The sequence below is a fragment of the Pipra filicauda genome, unplaced genomic scaffold (assembly GCF_003945595.2).
Source record: "Pipra filicauda isolate LSUMZ 115617 unplaced genomic scaffold, ASM394559v2 scaffold118_size2161507_pilon, whole genome shotgun sequence".
NCBI lineage: Eukaryota > Metazoa > Chordata > Aves > Passeriformes > Pipridae > Pipra > Pipra filicauda.
In genome coordinates, this window is record NW_024103640.1 from 1,867,565 (window position 1) to 1,890,528 (window position 22,964).

Below are 22,964 nucleotides of genomic sequence, written 5' to 3' on the forward strand. Positions count from 1 at the left end.
GAGGGAGGGTTATCTTTAACTATAATTTATCAGGAATGCACTGGCTTCCCAAAATCTTTTTATGCACGGAAGAAATTAAAGTAAGGCCAGAGACTGAACCAACACTACCTGGTCCAGAGTGTTCAAAGTAGATTCAAAGTCAGGGTATCCTTTGGCAGATCAACATGATCCAAGTGTTCCATGGAAACCCTTTGCACCCAGGCTGAAACACTGCACAGTGTTTGGTCATGAGCTGCTGCTTCCTCATCCCTTGGGAAGTCAGTTATCCAGGGTCGGAGGCCAGTCGACGTCAACAGACTAGGAAAGGGGAGGAAAAAAAAAGGCAAAATCACCAGAGCTGATATTTTACACATATCAAAAGAGTCACAACTCCTTTTGCAGCATCCCTGGATGTTGGGCTGCGTTTCCAAAGTGCCCAGAACCGTTTGTTAGGAATGTGAACTGTCTCCAGCTTCTCCCCATCCTGCAGCTGGGCCGTCACGGTGTGAAAACAAACCACGAGTGGATGGATGGCACAGAAATATTCAGGTATTGGGTGGTGCTTGAGTAGAAAACCATCACCTGTCCCCAAATCTAAGCAAGGATAAGCTGATGACTAGTGTTGTAAATTCATGATGTGTCCTCCCACCCCTCCCTGACACAAATTTGGAAGAGGAAGCCCGGCACGTGTGGCAGTGTGGGACAAACCACTATTCTTGCATTAATATTAATTTTTCTATTAACTGTGCTAAGGAATGTTGATCCACTTGGAGCAATTCCATGGAAAGCACCTCAAAAATTCCACCCCCTTAGTAATTTCCAGGAAGGATAAATAGCAAACAACTTACTTCCACATCCAGCTCCAGAATGTCAGCAGTTCTGTTCAGGAGGGACCCAATATTAGGCTTTGTTCTTCCAAAGTCTCCATGCACAAATTCCTTAATGTAGCTGGAAACACTGGCTAAGGAGAGGTGGATTTTACAGCAAAGAAAGCAAAAGGGGGGGAAAAAAGGTGGGTTTTTTTACTCTTAAGCCAGTTTTTAGTTAACATCTTGTTAAGCTTTAAAAGAACTCCTAATTCCTGGCTTCTGACTCTAGTGCCAAAAACTGCACCACTGACCTTTATCTTCTGATTTATTCCAAAGTGAGGGGTGACTTTATGACAAAACTCTTAACTTTTAAGTAGCAGCAACCCACAGTCTGCATTGAAGTGCATTCAATATTGCAGAAAAGCTGATTTTCTAAGGTGAGAAGTTATCAGTTAAATTAAGAAAGTGTATTTTTAACCAGGACATTTCTGTGGCTGTCACATGCATTTAAACTATCAGGGCATTGGACTCAATAGTCCTTGTGGGTCCCTTCCAACTAAGAATACTCTGTAATTCTGTGAGTGGTCAGCACAGAACTCCACACGCACAGGAGCCATTTCGGAATGAAAACCTCGGTGTGGAATTGTGCCATATAAAAGCAAAGATCCTGCAGCAACACACAACTGCTGGAGAGCAGGGATCCGAGCAGGAAACTTCCTGTGATCTCAGTGACTCCAATCAGGAGCTGTTTGGTGCCAGGGCAGCCAAGTGACTCCAGTCAGGAGCTGTTTGGTGCCAGGGCAGCCAAGGATACGTCCCTGCCTGAGTCTTGAGGTGCAGGCGGAAATGGTGCTCGTCGATGTACTCGGAGCTCATGGTGTGGATGATCCGGCAGCGCACGGCCAGAGGCCGCCGGTGCAGAACACGGAGAGGGGTCTTCTGGTCCAGTTTTAATTCCTGCCACAAGAGAGAGTGAAATGCAACACACTGAACAGACTGTAGGAGAGTCACAAGTGTTGTGAACCAATCCCATCTTTTTGAGTAAGCTTGAGACAGGACTCATTTTTTCCAAGTTTATCCAAGGAGAAAGGACAGCCATCTCCGAGGCCTCGCGCGAACACAAACTAATGGAATCACAAATACAGAGGAATAACCTTGAAATCTCCATAGCCCTTTGCTGGAATGACTCCAGGATTTAGCAGCTCGCTGAGAGCCTCAGGGCAAATCAGGGAAAAAAAAAAAAATCCCACCCACAAAATGCTTTGTCTAAACTACAGCCAACCCCCTAGAAATAAAAGTGAGGGGAAAAAAGCCCCTGAAATGAGATTAGATCTCAGAACAGTCTTTTCAGAAGTTCATTCCCCGCTCCCTTCCCAAAGGAGATGCAGCAGTTTGAAAGGCAACTTTTCAGGATTGAGGGAAGCTCCAGGAAAAGCCAACAGTTGTCTCCCTGAGCTGTGAGCACTTGCTTGGAGTTCACGGGGAAGAGCTGTAGGAAATGGTGCAGCACAACAAAAGCTGAACCCACTTCTCCATCAGCCCAACATCTGGAGAAAGTGCTCATTCCAGAGCGTGCTGGGCCTTCCTAAGGCCTCTTACCACTCTTTGTCACAGGCACTTCCAACTTGGAATTGTTGCGGCCGCGGGAGAGCGGCTGTAGAGCAGAACAAAAGCTCTGCCACTTCTGCTTACACAAAACAATTTGTAAGGTAAAGGAAGGGGTGCAGGTGCCAGGTTTCCTCCTCTGCCATCCACTAATTTTGATTATTTGGTGTCCTGGAAGGTGAACATTACAAAAGTGTTTGTTGGCCTGGCCAACAGCTGGGCAGCTGTCCTGCTTGGATGACTGTGGTGAAGTTAAAAAAAGGTGGTATGGAAGTCCCTACAACAAGAGAAACCCTGATAAAAAAAAACAAACACAGAGGAAGAGATATAGTATTTAACAGTATTTAACTCTTCCCTGGGGCACCAGAACAGGTACTATTTAAATCAGCAACAAGAGCTCCTGATACCTTGATATCATCCAGGAGCGCGATGTCTTCCCTCTGGATTGCTTTGTCCGTCCATATTAAGGCACTGTAGGTCTTTGTCTTCTCCTCCTCACCTTCCTTCATACGACCAATTGCCTCTCTGCACAAGAGAAACTAATGACTCACTTAACACAAGCATAATTATCCCAGGCTGTGAGCAAGACCACTTGCACAAGTCCCAAAGTGTTGCCCTGAAACCCCTCGGCAGCGCCGGGAAATACTGACCTGGTGACGAGCTGCAGGTCTCGAACCTGGATTTTGTCTGAAGAGTTATTAATTGCCTGTGATATTTTCAAAAGGAACCAGTTAGAGCTGCTGGGTTGGAGAGGCAGCACATGCTCCACGGGCTCTGTGAGGTGCAAATGATTTACCTGCTGCAGCCTCTTCATTTCCTCGGCGGTGAAGTGGATCCTGCGAGGATTCACCAGCTCGATTGCAAAGGGCCTTCCTGGCATCAGGCACAGCCATAAAACACAAAAACATGAGTGTTCTAAATGAACACGGGAATTTACACAGGAAGGCTGGGAGGTGTGAAGCCTGGCTGCTGTTAAGACAAACAGGGACAGGACTTGTGGGTTTAGGGATGTGGCATCAGATGGAAGGAGAAGAAATGAGGGACTTTTTTTTTTTTGGCTACTAAAGCCCAGTTTCGGCAGCGAGTGCAAATTATGACTTCCCAGAAGACTTCTGGTACAAGTCTGTGCTAATTAAAAAATAAAATAAGAAAAAAGTTAATTAGCTTATTTTCTGTCACCTACAGCAATGCCCAGGTGCAAGAGGATGTTAAATCCCTGCTCCCTCAGCTCAACATCTGTTGCCAGAGTTGTTCTCTCTCTGCTCGGGGCCAGGGACAATCCCCAGCACAAGCAATGCCAGGAGCCACAGCAATCAGACAGCAACTGAAACATGGAATTGCTCATTTTTACTTTTTCTTGCCCTCCTCCTTTGGCTGCAGCAGCTCCAGCATATTGGAAAGCAGCCTGACCTTTCCAAAGGACCCAAGTTGAAAAAGAAAATAAGGCTCCCCCTACTCCACAGGGACAGTGAGGGAATTAGAAGGATCCAACAGCAAACAAGACAGGAATGAGTCTGACAGAAATGGCTTCAAAGCAGGGAGTGAATAAAATCAAATACTCCCAACCAGCTCTGCCTTTCCATGCAGCCAAGGCCACTGAGACGGCGTTTGGTCTTTGGGAATAAATATATAAATAGCACTATAATGTTTCTGAGATAAAATTTCAAAGCCTGCCTTAGCATTCAGCAAGATCCATTAAAACAGCTCACACAACCACTTAGTTTCTGTGTTTCACAAGGGATTTTCCAAGCCTTACCATTTCCTAGTGTCCTCACATCCACATCTTCTCTTCCAGAGGAAGAAAAATTAAAGCCTGTAACAGATTTAAACAAGGCAGGTGAGATTTTTATTTTACATTTTTAATACCCTCTGCAGCTTAAAAGGTGAAATAACATCTTTCTAAACTTGTTTGCAAAATCTGCTTCCAAGAGTTGCCTTTACAGACACTTCAGGGACAAATCTGGGATATTACTGTTTATTCACAAGTTTTTTGATGAGCACTCCCAGTTCCTTGGCCTGAATGAGATACTCCAACCAGAGTAACACATCCACTGGGAGGAGAGGAGAGGGAAGCAGGAGGGTGTTCTCCAAACTGATATTTAATGCAATTTCTCCTTGGGCTTTCTGTTGTTTTTAATTCCACAAGCAACGGGCAGTGATTATTTCATCTGGATAATCCCTGGATGAGCATTATGTGCACTGAAGAAATGAATCAAGGCAAGAGACACGAAGGGCTTGAAAGCCAGGCAGATGTTACAAAATGCTGGTGGCAAAAAACCTCCTTGATACAAGTCATTTTATGAATCACCAACCCATCAGAAGGTTGGTGGGCAAAAACCCTGCTATACATGAAACCAAGGTATTTGCATCATCAGATGAACTGAGGAGCTACTTTAGCAGGATAAGAGGATCTAATTACTCACAGATCACAGCTAAAAAAAAGTTTACAAGCTTTGACTTGGAAGGATAAGAGAGGGATAAAGAAACAATAGCTTTTTTCCCCTCACACTCTTGGATTAAGTGGGTGGGTACTAAGAAAACTCTTCTAAAAAATCTTCTAGCACTGATGAAAAATATGTCTGGTAAGAGATCTCCTAAATACTTACTGTCTGCTTTGAATTCGGCCATGAGGTGCTCTGAAATTAGTTCTTCCACTGAAGATTCCAGCTTCCTCTCCCCATCAATAATCCAGGGGGTCTGAGGTAAATTCCTGGAATATTTGTTGTACCTTCCTGTAAAAAAAGAGCTGAGTTAGCTGTAATCCCTCTAAACCAAGGGACAAAAGTTTTTAAGCCATTTAACCTTCATTGGAGCTTTGTGGAAATGACTTTCCAGGCTCAAACTCGTTTTGTGGAAGAGAATTCCAGCAGCACTACGGAATGCTTGTGGCCTCATCCAGGAGAATTCCAGTATCCAGCACAGCCACTTAAAGGTGGGCTTGGAGAGCCTGTTGCTGCAGTCCCACCTTCAGGGATAACCCTCCTGTATGGAGCAGTTCAGGTTCCAAGCCAAGTCCTGCCACTTTCTGAAGGCATAAGGAGACAAATCCAAACTAAAATGCTTTGGCACCCAAGGAAAACCACGTGAGGAGCAGAAAATCCCCACGATAAACTAGGAGGAACGTCAGGAAGGTAAAGAGATTGGCATCCTTGGACTGATCTCATGGCACCTCTGTGGCACAAGGGCTGCTACAACCAAAGAACAAGCCTTGGATGGCCAACAGGAGCCTTTTTTATGGACAGGTTTGGTAAGAAGTGAAACATATTCCCAAAAGCAAGGGCCTCGTTCGTGTGAAACCTTGCAGAGGAGCTCAGAGCAGCTCTGTGCTTTACACTGTGCCTCTGACACCTCGAGTTTTTTGGGGGGGTTGTATCATATTTTCCTATCTTGAACGATGTTTCCCTCTTGCAGAAAAAGCCACGCAAACAAATGGGGAAACTGAGTAACCGTTTCACTGGGGCAAGGAAAGGAGGTGACTCACCCTTCACAGGCAGCTTCTCACTGCTAAATTCTCCTTCCATAAAATGGAAAAAGGAGAACAAGATAAGAATTTTAACTCTTGATCTGAACAAGGGGAGGTTTTAAAAAAAAAAACACAGAAGGTGTTTCTCGGTTTGACAGCTCCTGAATCCTCCAAAAAAAAAAAAAACCCAAGTTGAGGTGGGAAGTGATCACTGAACACCAAAGGGAAGGTCAAGAGGGCAACGCTAACTCTGAAACTGTGCTTGCTAATTAAGATCCTGTCTCATTTAATAATAACAAAATAACTGCTCTGTGCTCAATAAATCCCATTTTGGATTTATTTCGTTGAAAATTAAAAAAAATCCTGCCTGGATTTGTTGTTGTTGTTGTAGCAAGATATAAACTGTAAATCACAAAGCCAATATTAAATGACATGCAGAAAGCAAACCCTCTTGTTCTTCATACAGATGGATTCTGATAAAACCATCCAACAAAGCAAGCTAAAATAAAACAGTGTGTTTGGAAAAGGCTAAAAGGAACTGGGTATCTTGAATTCCCAAAATCTGTCTAATCAGTAATTAAAAAAAAAAAAAAGGGGGTACGTGTAGAACATCAACCAACCTGCCACTCACTTGTGCATTTTTTTTCATTTTCCATTTTCCTGTAGCCAGGATTTTTATCATCCCTTTAAACACAGTGTGTTGGATTTAAATTACAGGTTGGGGTTTTTTTAATCTGCTTGCATGTGTTTAAATAAGTTGTTTATACACAGGCCTGGGAGAAGGGCAGATGCTCCTGCAGGCAGGTGATAAAGAGGGGATCTGTCATTTCCTTCCCCTTTCAGACCCACCCACTCTTGGATAGAGCTGGATTTGTTTCTTTGCCTCTTACACTTAATTACAGGGATTTACAAACAGAAGAATCTCTGGTTCTCATGGCAGTGTTAGAAAGTTCTGTTCAAGATGACACAGCAGCAAATAAATTCATCACCTTACCAGCCACAAAAACTGCACCGTTATTGCACTGAATTTCCAGAGCATCACACGGGTTCTTTGGTGAACTTGGGGGACATGGAAAATGCCTGTATTAAAAAAAAAAAAGAGTAAAAAAAATTACTAGTAACACCAAAACATGATGGCTTCTCACTGTGTGTGATTTTTACCATATTACAGCTCTTGGTGTTTAATTAAAACTCAACTCCTGACATTTTTGGAAATATGGGCAGAAGTCTTGCTTATCTTACAAACTCTAAGGTTCAAAATAATCCTTAATTAAAAGAAGAACAGAAAACACATTTTAACCAGTAAACCATCAGAATATAAACAACCAAAAGTTCTTTTATAGACACCCTACCTCTACTTACCCACAGAATATTTTCCTCCTCATCCTAATTATATACAGAAGCACAATACTAAGAACTAGTTTCAGTATAGACTTACTTGAGAAAATCCTCTTCTTTTATCTTCTCTAGGGCTTTTATAACTGCCATTCTGGTGAAAACAGACTGCACAGTGAAATAAAAAAATGAGTCAAGAACTAAGAAAAACAGAGAAAGGATATGCCTAAGGGAGAAAAAAAGCACTAAAATATACACAGTGTTGAGCTTTTTCACTTGGGAGCCCAGACCCAAATTTGCAAACTGGTTTAAAATCAGAATCCTAAATCCATGACCAGAAACCTAAATCACCTTTTTCAAGAGTTAAGCCCCAGCTTTTATCTCAGTGACAGCAGGCAGCTAGTTCTGCAAAGAAGCCTGTTGAGGAGGCATCTGGTGCTGAAGTTCAAAAGTTGATTTGGGTCCTCCCAAAAGCTTTCTCCTTGCCAAGAGAAGAACCTTCCACATGAAGAAGTCCAGGTTCCTGAGCCTCTCCTCCCAGTCCCCTGGCTGCTGGATTTCCAATTTAATGGTGTCTTTTCTGCAAACTGGACTGGGGATTTGGGGAAAGCAGTTGAAAATACTGGGGCATTGTTTGGGACAATTCAAGTCTCTGCTCTAACACAGAGTTCCTGGGTGCCTTCAGGAAAGCTGCTCTTTGTCCTTCTAAGCATAAATCAGAGCTAATAGCACTTCTCTTCCTCATAGAACAGATGAACTGGAAAACCCTTAAAGTGGCAGCAGGTTTAAATAACTATCTAGAGCAGATGGCACAGAAATTTTCCCTCAGAACCCAGTTCTTACCCCACTTCTCTGACTAACACAGCCCTTGAAGCTTCAAGCACAGCTTCTCTGTGAGGACAAACCTCTGATGGCTCTTCATTTTTGCTTTAGATTCCCCCACATTTTGCTGCCTGTGTGGTTTTAACAGCCAGGCCCTTCTGGTTTGGCTCCTCAGGTGGGATTTGCCCCTTTTTCAAGGGAAGCAATGCAGCAAGCAGTGAGTTATAACAATACAACCCTTCTAAAAAAAAAAAGACTTGCATTTATTGCTCAGGTGGAGTAGAGCCAGCAGAATTCCTGGCTCAGTTCCTGCCTCTGCCAAACGTTGGTAGACTCTTCTCCAGGAAGAATAAAAGGCCTTGCAATGGCTTCTGATGGAAGTCACTTGTTCTCCCTCTGATCACATCAACTGTCCTACTTACATCGGCTTCTCTCCAACTGGTTTTTTATCCCTCGTGTCCTCTTTTCCATCAATGATTGTGTGTGTGCTCAGGGCCTGCAACAAGTGGCAAGGTCCCTTTTCTTCCCTCCCCTCCTCCAGAGGCACAAGGATAAAACCATCCTGCCTGTTTCATGGCTTTCAGTCACATCAGAGGACATGGGAACTGCAGCGTGCTCACGTATTTCCCTTTTGGCTGCAGAGTCTCATCTTCACAATGTGCCTCATCTGAACTGTTTCACCCACAGAGAGCTAGAGGATCATCTTTTATGCTACTTTTAACAATGACAATCAAATTCCTAGATCTTAACGGAGGTATTTACAGAGACCATTCCTAAAATTATGGCCTGGAGGATGCACGACCCAAAAAAAAGCACCAAGCTCTCAGTTTTCTTAAGGTGAGAAATGTGAAGTGAATAAAGAAGCAAGCCAACTTTATTTTTCAGACAGCTGAAAACTAGAGAGATTTCTGATGAAGGGAAACCAGACATTAAACACTGACTGAATACCCAGGTAAGTTCTTTGTTGTAGCCACTGCTGTGAAATTCTGGATGTCAAAAAAGAAATACAGAAAAGGTGAGATCTTACCTGTTTGTTCTTTGCTGGTTTGAAACAGTCTGGACAGGTTGTGGCTCTAAATGCAGAAATGAAAATTAGCTGCTACTCTTAAGAAAAAGAAATAAACAGACAGACTCACAAACACGGCGTGGAAATGGGTTTTGTACCAATATCCAAGGTCTCGCTTCCAAGAGTTTAAAATTCACTTAATCCTAAACCACAAACAGTGCAAGATGTGCATTGCTTGATCCAGAGAGAATCCCTGGACAAAAGGGTGCAAGTCTCTTCTGCCCTGACCAACACAAACACGTGGAAAAGCACACAACAAGTTTAGCTTTCAGTCCTTTCCAATCTTTCTCGATAAAGGGCACGATTAATATTTTCGTTCTGTGCAAGATTTGCTGCGATCTTGAAATCTGTGCTCGCTGCTCTTCCACAATGCCCACTACAAACTCCAGACTCAAACCACCCCTTCTGGATGGGAAAATTCAATGTACCACCAAAAAAGTAACCCCAGGTGTTCAACACCATTGGTGTTTTGCCTCTTCAAAAGGAAACTCTTGGTTGTTTCACGAAAGCGAAAGCCAGGTCAGGGAAACACTTTTCTTGGTACTGCAGAGGAAGTTGCTGTTCCTATTAATGGATTTCTATGTATGCAGGCAGGAGGATTTCTGGATTTCTATGTATGAAGCCAGAGATGTTTTCTAACCTACAACCCAATTTATCATTTCTTGCTGGTGCTTCTCAAAACCTCTGTAACTCTTTTGGACTCTGAGGCTTCCCAGGCCGGTGTGCAACACAAATGCTCTCTTCCAAAATTTCAGGATGGCCTTACCCTTAAACATAAATCTCCAAATGTGAACCAGCAAGATCCAGTTCAATGTTCCATGAGCAACCAAGGGTCATTTCAGCTCACCTACTCTTCACACAGCTGTGTGGGAACAGCTTGAGACATGAGGAACTGCAGGTGCCATACTTGGAAATCCCGTCCAAAAGTGTTCTCCAGGTTGAGACAAAGTCCTGCTTTGCTTCCATAAAACCCAAGAGTGTCACTACTACTGTGACAATTGCCAAATTTCTCATATTTACATCAAAACCAAAGCACTGCCTCAGAACATGCCCAGAGCCAGCCTCTCACATTTGTGGGATGCCTTGACACCTCAGAAATGACTCTGTAATTAAATTAATGTGCTGTTACTTCAGGAAAGTGTCTCAAACCTTAATTGCTGTTTAAGTATCCTAAAAAGAGAAGGCAAATAGAGGGATATTGTCAGGTCACAGGGAAGAAACCTGAGTAATTGGAATGTGGAATGGAGCTTCCTTACAGCGCTCACCTCTACAGCACTAACACTGGCACCTTAAAGTGCTCCACGTCCATCCTTCTGAAATGCCACAAAAAGGATGGAAGGATGGGCTGGAAATAGGAGTGGAGAGGTTTCAGAGGAAGGAAGAGCACTACAGAGAACAAGAACTGATGGAGTAAAACTAAATAAATAAGAACAAAAGGGTGCAGGATCCAGAAACACTTGTTTTTACAGGATTGCAGGTACCGTTATTTAGAACTGTGGTTTGGGACTACAGTTTTCTCCCTCTTTTGCCCAGTGTTGAAGAAGCTGGAAAGGAAAGATGTTCAGCAAACACTGGTAATCATTCCTAATGCCTGGTCCATCTCCAAGCAAGCATTCCCTCACCCCCCTCCCCAAAATCAGGGGAATACATAAAGGCTGCAAAAGGAATCTCGGGTCTCAAGAAATTAATTCGCTGTTCAACAGAGACATCTCTGCCAAACCTCCTTCTGTGCTCAGATTTTAACTGCAGCAGGTGCAAGTTAACTGAGTGAAACTCAGGTTTTCCAGGAAGCATCAGCAAACAGGAAGAGTGAACCTAATTATCCACAATATACTACAGATTTTGAGAAATCAGATGAAGTGGCAGCTAAATTCACAGAAATATTTTGCCTCTTTGTGTACAGCAGATGCCCTACAGGGCCAGGCCAAAACTTCTGTTTGTTTTAATCAACCAGCTAAATTGGATTAACACATTTCCAAGCTTTCCCTCCCATCTGTGTCTCCTACAAGAGCAGGAAAACTTAAGCATGACCTCAAAAGATTCCCTCATGTGGTTTGAATTTATTTTTTTTAAATGATCCAGGGAATGACTTTGAAAAGGGCTGAAACTGGACAACTTATCCCAACGTTCTCCTTCCAGTTCCAATCAAAATCCTGGATGACTTTGTTTATTGGCATTAGAACACTGAATTAACCAGAGATGATGTAACTTCAAGCTCTGCAACTTTCTGTGGGCACGAGGAAGTTTAGATGCAGGCCCCGTCCTAGTTTATAAACACCTGCACCTGCAACAAATCCAAACCAACAACGTTGCACAATATTTAGATAAAGATCTTTTGTTATTTATATCAAACTTACAGGAAACGGCACTCCTCGTCTGTCTCTGGGTGAGCAAAGACCACGCTGACTTCAAACAAACTCTAAATTAAAAAAAAAAAAAAGAAAATAAAGAACGAGAAGGCGGTAATAGTGGGGTTTTTTTTTAACAAACGGGAGGATATTCTCAAGCAAAAAAAAAAAAAAAGGAAAACAGTAAAGAGAGAGAGACAAAAGAGATAATGACCCATATATTCTCCATCTAAAGACTTTCAAACGTTTGCCACAGCAGCATTTGCATTTCTGAAGTCACCAAAGATTGTCTGAGAGCACTTCAGAGCCAGGAGTGACCCGCACACCCCCACACCGGGGGGCTGAGTCAGGGGCAGCCTGTGCTCCAAGCCTATTACGGTCACTAAACTCCAGCAGCCTTCTGGGAGAGTGTGGAATAAAGATAAAAACCCTGAGGTCACCACGGTAAAATTTTGTCAGGGGCTTCCTTTGCAATGACTGGATGGCCTTGGGGCAAGGAAAGGCAGTTGTGTCCTCATGGATTGACAGCTAGCCCAGGAACTCCAGTGTAATCTCAATTCTACCCCCAATTCCCTCCTTGGCCTTGGGCAAACAACACTCATTACTTCTGTTATTCAGACACCAGAACACCCCAAGAGGGCTATTGAAAAGATTGGCTAATATTCAAGTGCCTTGTAGATAAAGAGCCCTGGAAAAGCAACTTTTATGGCACAGGGATGTCTGCAGTGGCTCAGGGCTCAAGTGTTGGAGAGCTTTTGCCAACTTGGTAGGTAAGAAGTTTATTTTTTCTTGGATCACCTTCAGAGTGATTTCTGATTCACTAAGACAAAAGGGATGCTTTCAATTAGCACTCCTGGGAAAAGACAATCTGTAATTATTATGCAAGCAGACAAATCAACATAAAGACTAAGAATACTGAGAGTCCAGTCCTGGGGTCAGCCCTTTGGCTGGTGACAAGTAAAACCTGCAGACTGCCTTGTCCCCAGCAGGAATTTTAGCCACGTTTGCAGAAATTTTAACATTCAGGATGCTGGTGCTTCTGAATTTGTCTGGCAGATCTCAGTGTCATGCTCAGCCAATGCATTTCAGAAATATTTTAAGAATATAAGTCAGAATCTGCAAGCTGAAAACAGTTTGGAAAAATATTTCTACTGCCTGCTTAGGGGTATTGCAGGTATTCCCTCAGGATTGACTTGGAGATCTCTGGTTAAAAGAATTTCCCCCCCTTCTTCTCCTTACAGTGATTATAAGAGCAAAGCAACTTTATTCTCTATTAATAAGGAAAAGGGATATATTTTCATTTTCCCCATATGTGTAAGTGTATAAATATATATATATACACACACATACATGAAAAAAAACCCCCCAAAACAGAGAAAAAAGTGTTTTCTTATTTATACAAAACCTTTCCATCAGCAGGAACACCCAACTCTTCTGCCAACTGGGGGTGGATAATCCACTTATAAGCTTCCTTCAGCTGAACAATGTCATCCTTTTCCAAGGAAAGGCCCAGATTCCTGAATCACAAAGAAATAATAACTTGCACAGGGATCTGTCAAAGGTAGATACATGACATAGAACATTTCAAGAGGAACTTAAATAACTAGTGCCAAGTAAAACATTCTTTTTTTTTTTTTTTCCTGTGGAAAAGGAGGAAACTGATGCCAGAGCTTCCTGGTAGTTGCAAAAGTCTTTCTCATCCAGAGGTGAGAAAGAGAGATGTGTTTCAAACCACTTGTTTGGGAACTTACAGAGCAAAAGAGATCAGAAACACCAATTAAGGTCAAACCGCATCAAAATATAAAAACCACATTAAAAACAGCTGCCATCTTATTCTTTGTAAGCACCAGGTAAATTGGGACTATAAAATTCACTTCAGGACTATAAAATCAACTTCTTGCCTGCTCGTTATTTATACAGAGAAATGGTGTCTATAGAAAGAGTTCTTGTCAGACAGCAAAAGGAAGGACGATGAAAAATGAATTAATAATTTTAAAAAATGAATAAAATGACAGCACCTCCCAATTCTGAATTTCCTTATGATTCATTTTGAAGGTACAAAGCAAATTAAAATCTTGGCCAAGGACGTAGGAAGTGAGTCTAATATTCCACAAGTGTGAGCAGAAGCACCTTGATGTGAAAGCAACTGTCCTGACCTCGAAACTACAACATTAATTTCTTGGGTAGCATTTTCTGCATTAAGGAGTTTTTAATTTCTACTGCACTGGGAAACAGTAGGAGTGGCTCTCTTTTCCCTAGATCTGGAAGAAGTGGGATGGGAGCTCCAAAAGCCACCACTCACCTCATCTCCTGCTTCACCCCCAGCCAAGCAGCTCTCTGGAGTCACAGCCACGCCCAGGGAGAAGAGAGAAAAGAAATAAAAGCAAGTGAAATTAAGGCTCAAAACTCCCAACAATTTGAGGAGGAAAACTGTTTTAAAAACTCAGGACAAAAGGGAAGTATTAAGAATTTAATGTAGCTTTTGCTTCAGAAGCGGAAAGATGGAACTGGTGTTTGTTTTATCTGTAAGACATCACTTTGCTCTTCACCTCAAATCCTACCTGGCTTTAAAAAAAACAAAGATCAGGCTTCACTTTGGAACTTGCTTTATATGTAGAAAAACATTATATCTAGAAAACATTTGTATCTATTTATATCTATATTAATATATAGATATAATTTTACATCTATATAATTAATAAATCATACACTATAGAGACATAAGAAAATATATACAATAAAATATAATAATACATAATTAAATATTTATATAGATATATATCTATATATTGATAGAAATCTAAATGTATTTATATCTAAATCTGAATATAAAAATTCATTTCTAGAAAAAGACTTAAGTAATTAGTTTTTTACCATAATTAGCTTAAGTAATTAGTTATTTACCATACAGAGAAAATGCAAAAGCAATTGTCTATATGAATTGTACATGAAAACTGATTAACATAGAAATTAATAAACCCCCAAATTCAGTTATCATCCATTATAAAAAACACAAAATAAAAGGTATAACTGGTCTTACAGTAATTACAAAGTCTGAGAGTTGCTCCCTTATTTAAAGCACACCACTTAGCTTAGGAGACAGGCTGAATATGGGACTGAAGGAATAATTCCAGAAATCAGAGGGAGCTTTTAGTACAAACACTCGAGTTCACTAATAATGAATAAGAAGCAATTAATAAAAAGAGAAAAAATCCCCTCAAAACTTCCTACGATGAAGCAACAACAGAAGGAACCACACCATAGATCTCTTTTACATGATGAGAGAGGAACTCAATCAAAAAAAAAAAACCCAAAAGTCTCTTATCCTTCCTTTGGTACATCTAAAAGGGTAAAGGGACCCTAAAAAAAAAGGGATGGCAGAGAGAGGACATGAACCCTGTTAGATCCACGATCCACAAACCCACAAATGCAGTTGTACTGATGGAACTGTGTTTGCCCCAATCCAGTGATTCATTATCCCACAGCTGCAGACGGGGTGAGTAAGGCTGATTCACTCCCAGCATATTGTCATCTTGTTTGCATAATAACCCAGATAAAACCATAAACAAAAATAGCTTCCACTTGAAATTCCTTGAACATAAGTCTGAACCAGAGAATTTGACAACCGCAGAGCGGGGCCTAGAAATCGGCAGCTTAAAAAGCTCGGCCACACCTTCATTTAGAGCAGGTTTGGTGCTCAGGAAGGTGGCTCATCTCACTCCTTTTCATTTTTTTTCCAGGGGTACAACTATAACACAGACAAAACTTCTGCCTGTGAGCAGCTCTGCTAAAATTTCACCTCCTCTCTCTTGACTTCCGAGTTGAAAGAGAATTAAAGAAATTAGTTTTTTCCCCTTCAATTAAGAGGACACGACAGATGAGGGTACTGAGAGCACAGGGGCCAAAAGATCCCAAATTCCAAACCCCCCTCTCTCTACTTTGTCCCAGCTGCACATGAAGCAGGGGATCAGATCCCTCTACTTCCTAATTACTTCATGTTTGTGGAGTGGTTTGAAAATGCCAAATGCTCATTACAGAGCTCAAGCCTGCAGGGCAATGCCGAGCAGCAAACCCATCCCTGAAATCCAGGAGCTCGGGCACTGTATTGATTCCAAGCTGCAGGATATTATTGTGCTGCTGGCTGAGGGATCACGGTGGCAACAGTTGCAATCCCAGCCCCAGCATTGTTCCACTCGATTAGAAAAGAGCTCGGAGATGGGGAATTCCAGGATGAGGTACAGCCAGTCCTACAGGGAGCGATGGCTGCAGATGTTATTTGCATCCGTGTCCTTGGAGCGAGCACCGGGATGATGGATCAGGACTGAGGCAACACACAGAGCTCAGTCACCCTTCTGAAGGGCACCACTCACTTCATATTCTAATAGAGCTGTCTGACATAAACTTGGGACTCCTGTATTTATGATTTATTCCAAGCAAATATCCTGCTTGTGGAAAGAGGCTCCTGTGCATCCCAGATACAAATACCGTGCAAATGGAAATTTTATGTCCCGCTCTTTTTCAGCTCCTCCAGTACATTTTTATCCTTGGCAGGATGACAACTCTCATCATTAAATGAGTTGGAGGTAACATTAAAAGGCAGTTTCTGATTTTTTTTGGTTAAAAATACGTTGGAGAAAATCTCTGTGTCACAAAGGGCAGTGGGAGGAAGGTTGTCTTCGGGTGTCCTTTTAGGATAAGATTCCACATGTTCTTGCACAGAGCAGTTCCAAGAACTAAAAGCAGGATTTAACATATAACCTCTTTTCAACAGGCAGTATTTAGAGATATTTTGATATTTGATTTTGATATTTTCAGACATTTGGACATATCATATTGCTGCTTTTCTGTAACTGTAGAACAGGGACTGTTTTTACCAATTATTTTTTTTAACAATTTTTTTTTTAAAGTGATGAACAGACAGGTGGTAAATAAACCCCCATGATTTTTAAAGTTCTTCCTCCACCATCATCCACTTCCACCCCTGCAGTTGGAGCACACAAAAAGCTGGTTTAGCACTTGGCAAGACCGAAGGGATGGAATGGAAGGGACAGCAGGAACTTCCTAATGCAAACCTTCTCCCGGTCGAACCCAAACTGCTTCCAAAGAGAACAGATGTGGTTTGGGAGCTTCCTACTCACTCATTTCACTCCATCTCTTCATTTCTGGCCCCCACGGCACAACTTTTATTCCCTTGGCTGTCCCAGGCACCGTAGGACTGTCGGTTTGCTTGAACACAAGGACAGTGTGAGAACATCCCTCACCCGAACTGCAGTGCAACACCACCCTCTACCGAGGCTCCCCGGCAAACACCAGGTGCCTTTTGAACATCTCAGCTGCCACCAGGCACAAAGCTGGAGTAAGTCAGAGCACCCCAGGCACACACAGCGTGGCATACACACACTCACCTTGCCTGAAAGTGCTTTTCTGGACATATTGGATGAGCACAAGATCAAATGGCAATAAGGGCAGTTCATCCAGCCAGAAAGCATAAAGCGATTTGCTCTGGTCTTATTTTACCAGAGGCGGTGGCAGACGAAGCAAACACACCAATTATGCTCAATTTAAGATGAGAAGTAGAGAATCTTATGTTCAAGAAGACTTAGGAGCAGAATGTATGATTGCTATCACGCTGGCATTTGCCCAAAATGCCAGAACTCACAGCACCAATCACCACTAAAAATGTAGTAATTATTTAACAATCAAACTGTGTGGGATCAGAAGAGACCTCACCACAAGTTTATATATAAATCCAAGACAATCTACATTTCTTTCTGCCATATCCACTGAAGCTTCTATCACATCTTGCCACAGCATCTATCATAAAAATTTACATGTTGCCTTTTAGAACACTATTTTTGCATCTTTTCGTATCAGAAAGCAGGGGAACGTTGTAAAACATCTGACAACTAAGCAAAAATTGGGGCTTTATTGATCAAGTTATATTATGCTTAATATTATCTCTCAATTAAAAAAAATTACCAGGGTATACACTCTTTCATATTATTACTATCCACTGTAATTAAATGAATGAAATGTAAGCAATTTGAGTTTGATTAAAATTGCCATAAAAATCAGTAGTTTCACAGCTTCAGATTTACAAATCTAGACTTCCAACAATGCCCAAGCTGGGTGATTATTAAAATGTTTATTTTCCCATCATTTAAAATGCTGAACACTTAAAAGTTCATCCTGAAATTCCTCTGGTTGTATTCTGCACTACCAATTACCATTTATTTCTGGAAAGGCACCAGCTGTGCAGTTCCACCTCTGGAAGATCCACAGGGCTGGCATCCAAAGGGAACAATACACTGAGGGTTTAAACAAACTCCTTTCAGGATTTCAGCTGTAAAATAACTCCTGGGCTAACTGGAAACCAAAGTGACTCAGACCCTTTGTTAATTAAAATAATACTCACCCACAAGGAAGGGGAGAGCAGATTTCACTTCCAGCATGTGGTTTTGGCTTTTTTTTTTAAGCAGTAACAATTAAAAATCAAACCACCTCCAGCTTGTACATTCCACAGTTACTTTGTTTAATATGTGTTGAAGTTATTTAAGTTACTTACCTCCCTAACAGAGAGCTGGGGGGGGAGTGACACAGAAAATACAAAACTAGTGAACTGGTAGTCAGCAGAATTAACTTTTTGGCACACCTGGAAGAGAAGGAGTTTAATATGAAACCATAGCAATGGCACTGAGTTGATATTCTTTATTCAATTATTGTTAATTCATGTTAACACACATTCAGAGAGATGCTGAACATCCAAACCAGAGTAATCACTAATCACTCAGTGAAATATAAGCTTCTTTGTTCTGTTAAGAAAAAAGTTACTAATAAACTGTACCCTTATGGCTATGAAATAACCAAATTCACTATTTTAAAGCCAAGACCAATTGTATATTGAAATCTGTGTCCAAAAATCTACATCACAGTGACCAAAGACAAGAATAGCCAACTCTGAGCATCTTCCTTCATGGCAGTGATAAATTAATTCTAGGACAATAAAAATGTCTAAGATCCTGGGACAAGACAGGAACAAACAGGTACCCACAGCATTAATTCCTTGTGAAAAATCCTGTTTGAAGTAGGATTCCAAAGACACATCTAACATTTTAAAGTGGGCCAGTGAGAACTGATGGCAAAGATGCCAACACACATGGAGAAGTCATCCAAAATGTCAGTGATTCTGGGGAATGTTAGAGAGGAATTCTGAGCTTTCAAGGTGAAATCAGCATCTTTACATATAAAATAATTAGGTTTTGCAGTGCCTTAACAAGTTCTGCCAGATCTTCCCTTGCTACTGAAGAGAGTAACTCAGAAACAAGTGTTTCTGTACAAAGATACATATTCTGCCCATGGCAACAAAAAAGAAACATAATGCACTGCAACAACAGAAACCATATACTCTGCTTTCTGTTTAGTCCCATTTTTTAGATACATTCATGCTATTAAACCAAATTCTTTCCTATTAAAACCCTGTTAAACATCTCAAATGCAGGTGGGAGTTTTCCAGCTGATATTTCAGTTTGTCACATGAGCAGTCTGAGTGCTCAGAGGTGATGTTTCTCCTAACTCTCATTTCCTCTATTATACCCACAATCTGTTGTATCACCAAAACATCTTCTTCCTCTGTGGCTCTCTAAATATTATTCCTTCATAAAGACAGGTTCATGCTGTATTAAAAACACGGAGTTAAGAGAACAGCAGCTGATGACTCCTCGTTTTCCTGTCACATAAAAAAAGTGAAGAGAGGTCACTATTCACACTGAGGTTTTCCTTGGGACCTCAGGTTTATCTCCTAAATTCATGTAACCATGAATGAGTTAATCCTTTTCTTAGGGAAGTGTGCTCCCTGCAGTCATTCCCTTGCACCTGCACTGCTGTTTTTTTTAAAGAACTGACACTATGACAAAGCCTGGGGAAAATCTGGTACCAACACAGATGTTACAGGTGTGCAAACACTGCCCAGGAGCAGGATGGAGTGGGATGGTGCCACCTACACTTCAAATACTCAAAACAGGTAAATGTTTTGGTTTGTCTTTTGGTTTTTTTTTTTTCTTTCAAAGAAAAAAAACCACCCCAAAATTGCATGGGGTTTTAACCATCAGCTCTACACTGTGGGCCCCGACATAGACAAGCTCCAGAAAAAGGACCCCAAAAGACTAAGAACAGGGATTTACCCTTTTAACAAAGTCAGCCTCGCAGAACTCCTGAAGGATTCCCAAACACACGTTGCAAACCTTCCCAGCACAGCTCTCCACTGCAGCATTCCCGGCGTTCTCCGAAGGAATCCGCGGGAGGGCTCCGTTGTGGTTCAGATCCTCGGGACCTTCTTCGGTGTCTTCAAGCCTGATCCTCTTACAAGGTGGGTCAACCACCTCCAAACAAACTGTGCCTTCTTCTCCTTGATTCTTTTTCAGGAAGTCTTGTAAATCCTTCATCAAATCCTAACACAAACACAGGAATCATTCTGTTGTTTTTATCTCTCGAACAAACACAATTCCATAAAGCAGTGCTAAGCATTCCAGCTGAGCCTTAGTTTATGTAATTAACAACTTGGAATTTATTCCCAAAGACATCTTGAAGACACAATTAAACAGCTCCAAGCTGCATTTTTCTAAAAACAGAAATTTCCAGAGAAACTGTTGCTCAACAGACTCATTTACCATCCAAGAGCGAAAACATTTTCCAGACCTGTCTTGCAGAAACACATTTATTTTTGCCTCATTGCTATTCCATGAAAATAGACATTTAGTGCCTTCTTGTCATTTGGATTAGATTAGAATTTAATTTCTCTAACTCCATTAGCCCAGGAAGAGAGCTGGTTAGTATGGCATAAAAGGAAAATAAGAGCAGATACAGGTTGGGGGTGAAATTAAATACACAGAGTAAGAACCTAAGAACTCAGAACTTAAGAGGATGTGCTGGTGAGGAGGGAGAAGAACCTGCTTGTCTCTGAATTTCTGGAAGGATAAGAGATAAAGACACAGTTCAGAAAGAAGGATTTATTAAAATGTCTTCAGTAAGAAAGTCAGCAGTTACTGCGTTGTTGCAACTCACAGGAAAATCAGGTAGAGATGCAAAAGAATAAAAAAATGGCACACAGAGTGAACACTCCTCAAATAACTGACAGAAAATGGACAAGGATAGGGAAGAAAAATGTTAGAAATGAATGCTGGGGAGTCTTAACTTGAACAAAGTTCAAGACAGACACCAGCATAAAGAGAAGGGATTAGAGCAAGCAAATGGAGATGTTTGAGACAGGTCTCAAAGAACCAACACAGAGAAAAAGCAAAGAGCCAAAACCAAGTCGAGGAGTTCCAAGCGTAAGAAAGAAGGCAAGAAAGACTATGCACAGCCAGGAAAAATTAAAACAACACTGAATTTCAGCACTAAGGTCAGCTAAAAAGGACGTGTAATGACACTGTGTTTGACTGAGTGAAAAAGGAAGCTTTATCCTTAACCTGTGCCCTGCAATTCTTCAGGTGCATCCCACTACCAATTCTACTGAAGGAAGAATGAGGCAAAACTGCTTGGAGCATAGCTGGTTCCTCCAGGGTAGTGGAAAGGACACTGCATCCATGTGCTCCCACATTCTAACCAGGAATACAAAGGCCAAACCTTGTCTGGATGTCTGTAAAGGGTCTGTGATCCCACACAGCAGAACCTCAAAATACATCGTGGGCAAGTGCCAGCGTTGAGTAAGAGCTGAACAATTGGTCTGTCCTTCTCTGCTAGTGAAGACATGCTGGGGAATCCTAAAATTCCAAAAAGAAAAGGAAAAAATAAAGCTTAGAATAAACACAGTTCAGCAATTTAACTGGATTTAAAATAGCTGGATTTTTTTTGGTCCTCTAAAGAAAGTTTAGGATACGTGTTTGTTTTAAATCACAGGCACAAGAGAAGTGGAAGACCAACCCCAAACCACCACTGACCAGGGGAAAAGCTTCTGTACTTCCAAGGTTTTTCCTAGAAAAACCTGAATTCAAGAGTTCTGACAAGGGAATGCTGAGCTTCTGCCCAGTTTTATGTTGGATAAAGTGCATTACATGACATGTTAACCTTTACTGAATGAAGGAGGGTGGATCTAAGACATCTTAAGCCCAATTTAAAATGGAAATTCCTCCCAAAAATCGCAGAGCCTAAAGAATCAGTGTGTTAAAATCACAGGGGGGAAAAAAAAGCCTCAAACAACATATGCCAGCCCCTTTTGCCACAAAAGCCCTAGAGGCCAAGGAAGCCTTTTCTATCCATTAGCCCCTGCAATTTTTAAAGATTTCTTATTTCCCATCCCAACATGGGACTCATGTTTTTGTGAGAAATCTCATAATACTTTTTTCTCTCCCTAAAATATTATGGCTACTTTGGTTTCCTGTCATTTTTTCCGCCCTTTAGAACAGGCCAAAATGTAATAATGGGATAGAACTCTCAGCATTTTTTGAAAAATATGGAAAATGAGAGATTCCCAGTGAGCTGCTCACGAGGGAACTTCAGGAGCACATAGGAATAACCACAGGTTCAATTAGTCCATTGTCACCCAAAGCAGGAATAAACAGGTGCCACAGGAAAATCTGTGTGTGCAGGGCACATTCCTCTGCCAAGTGCTCCTGTCTCCAATTATCTCTGGGTTTGGGGGATCCCTCTGACCTGGTGTGGTTTGGCTCTTGGGAAACCTTAACAGATCCTTCCTCCAGTGTCTCTTTGAAATTTAATATCCAATCCTGCTCAGAAGTACCTGGCACAGAAATACTGGAGCCGTGGAAAAACCTCTACAGCATGGGAAGAGTTATTAATTCGACGATTTTTTTTGTCCTGGATTTGGATTCTTTATGGAAAGCTGTAAAAATCCAAGGGCTACCTGGAAAACCTCAAATCCCCTTTCAGCAAGAAACAGCAAACACGAACAAACAGGCTTTTAGGTTAAACTGCCAGTTCACCTTTATGAGAGTTAAATATTGGCATTGTTTGACACATCAGGGCAAACGTGGTGATATTGGGGATATTTTGGGGCAAGGAGGAGGGGGAAGGAGGTGGAATCTTTCGGGAGGTTCAGCACCCCCAGCCTGGCCCAACATCTCAAGGCTGGGAGAGGGAGCTCAGCACTTTCAGAGTATATCTGAGGGAGGGCAGCTCAGTACTCCTATTCCAGCCCGAAACCTCAGGATTTGGGGGAGGTCGGGACCCCCGACCCCTCAGGGCTGAGGGGACCCCATTACCCCCCCCCCACTGAGGCGCCGCGCACGGGCTGAGACGGAGGGATGAGGACAAACGGGGCCCGCTCAGCACATGGCCGACCCCCTCGCAGGCCGGAGACGCCGTTCCCGTTCCCATTCCCATCCCCATTCCCATCCCCATCCCATTCCCGGTCCCGCTCCCCTCGCTCACCGCTCGCTCCGCGGCCCGGCACAGGCTCACTCAGCTGCTCCGCAGAGCGCATCGCTCGGCCGGCGCGGCGGGGCGTCGTGCCCGCAGGGCCGCTGGACGAACAGCTCGGCGCTCCCACCTGACGCCTGGCGGCGGGCGGGCCCTACCGACAG

General features: G+C 42.2%; 1 protein-coding gene across 2 annotated transcripts; it reads right to left on the minus strand.

Moving 5' to 3' along the window:
- Positions 1 to 9: 9 nt before the first annotated feature.
- On the minus strand, positions 10 to 22,870 carry PUS10 (pseudouridine synthase 10). Of its 2 annotated transcripts, none has more exons than XM_027738704.2 (18): positions 22,813 to 22,870; positions 21,049 to 21,185; positions 19,608 to 19,874; positions 17,993 to 18,079; positions 13,730 to 13,764; positions 12,833 to 12,944; positions 11,437 to 11,498; positions 9,041 to 9,086; positions 7,295 to 7,359; positions 6,851 to 6,936; positions 5,000 to 5,125; positions 4,150 to 4,206; positions 3,190 to 3,266; positions 3,044 to 3,099; positions 2,801 to 2,918; positions 1,603 to 1,745; positions 828 to 927; positions 10 to 297 (listed from the first exon to the last, which is right to left on the minus strand). In XM_027738704.2, the coding sequence occupies exons 1-18, from the start codon at positions 22,862 to 22,864 to the stop codon at positions 259 to 261; spliced, it is 1,665 nt and encodes a 554-aa protein (XP_027594505.1). In that variant the 5' UTR covers positions 22,865 to 22,870; the 3' UTR covers positions 10 to 258. The 2 variants fall into 2 exon arrangements, with proteins under 2 accessions (XP_027594505.1, XP_027594506.1); XM_027738705.2 differs by lacking the exon at positions 22,813 to 22,870 and adding an exon at positions 22,163 to 22,607.
- Positions 22,871 to 22,964: the final 94 nt, after the last annotated feature.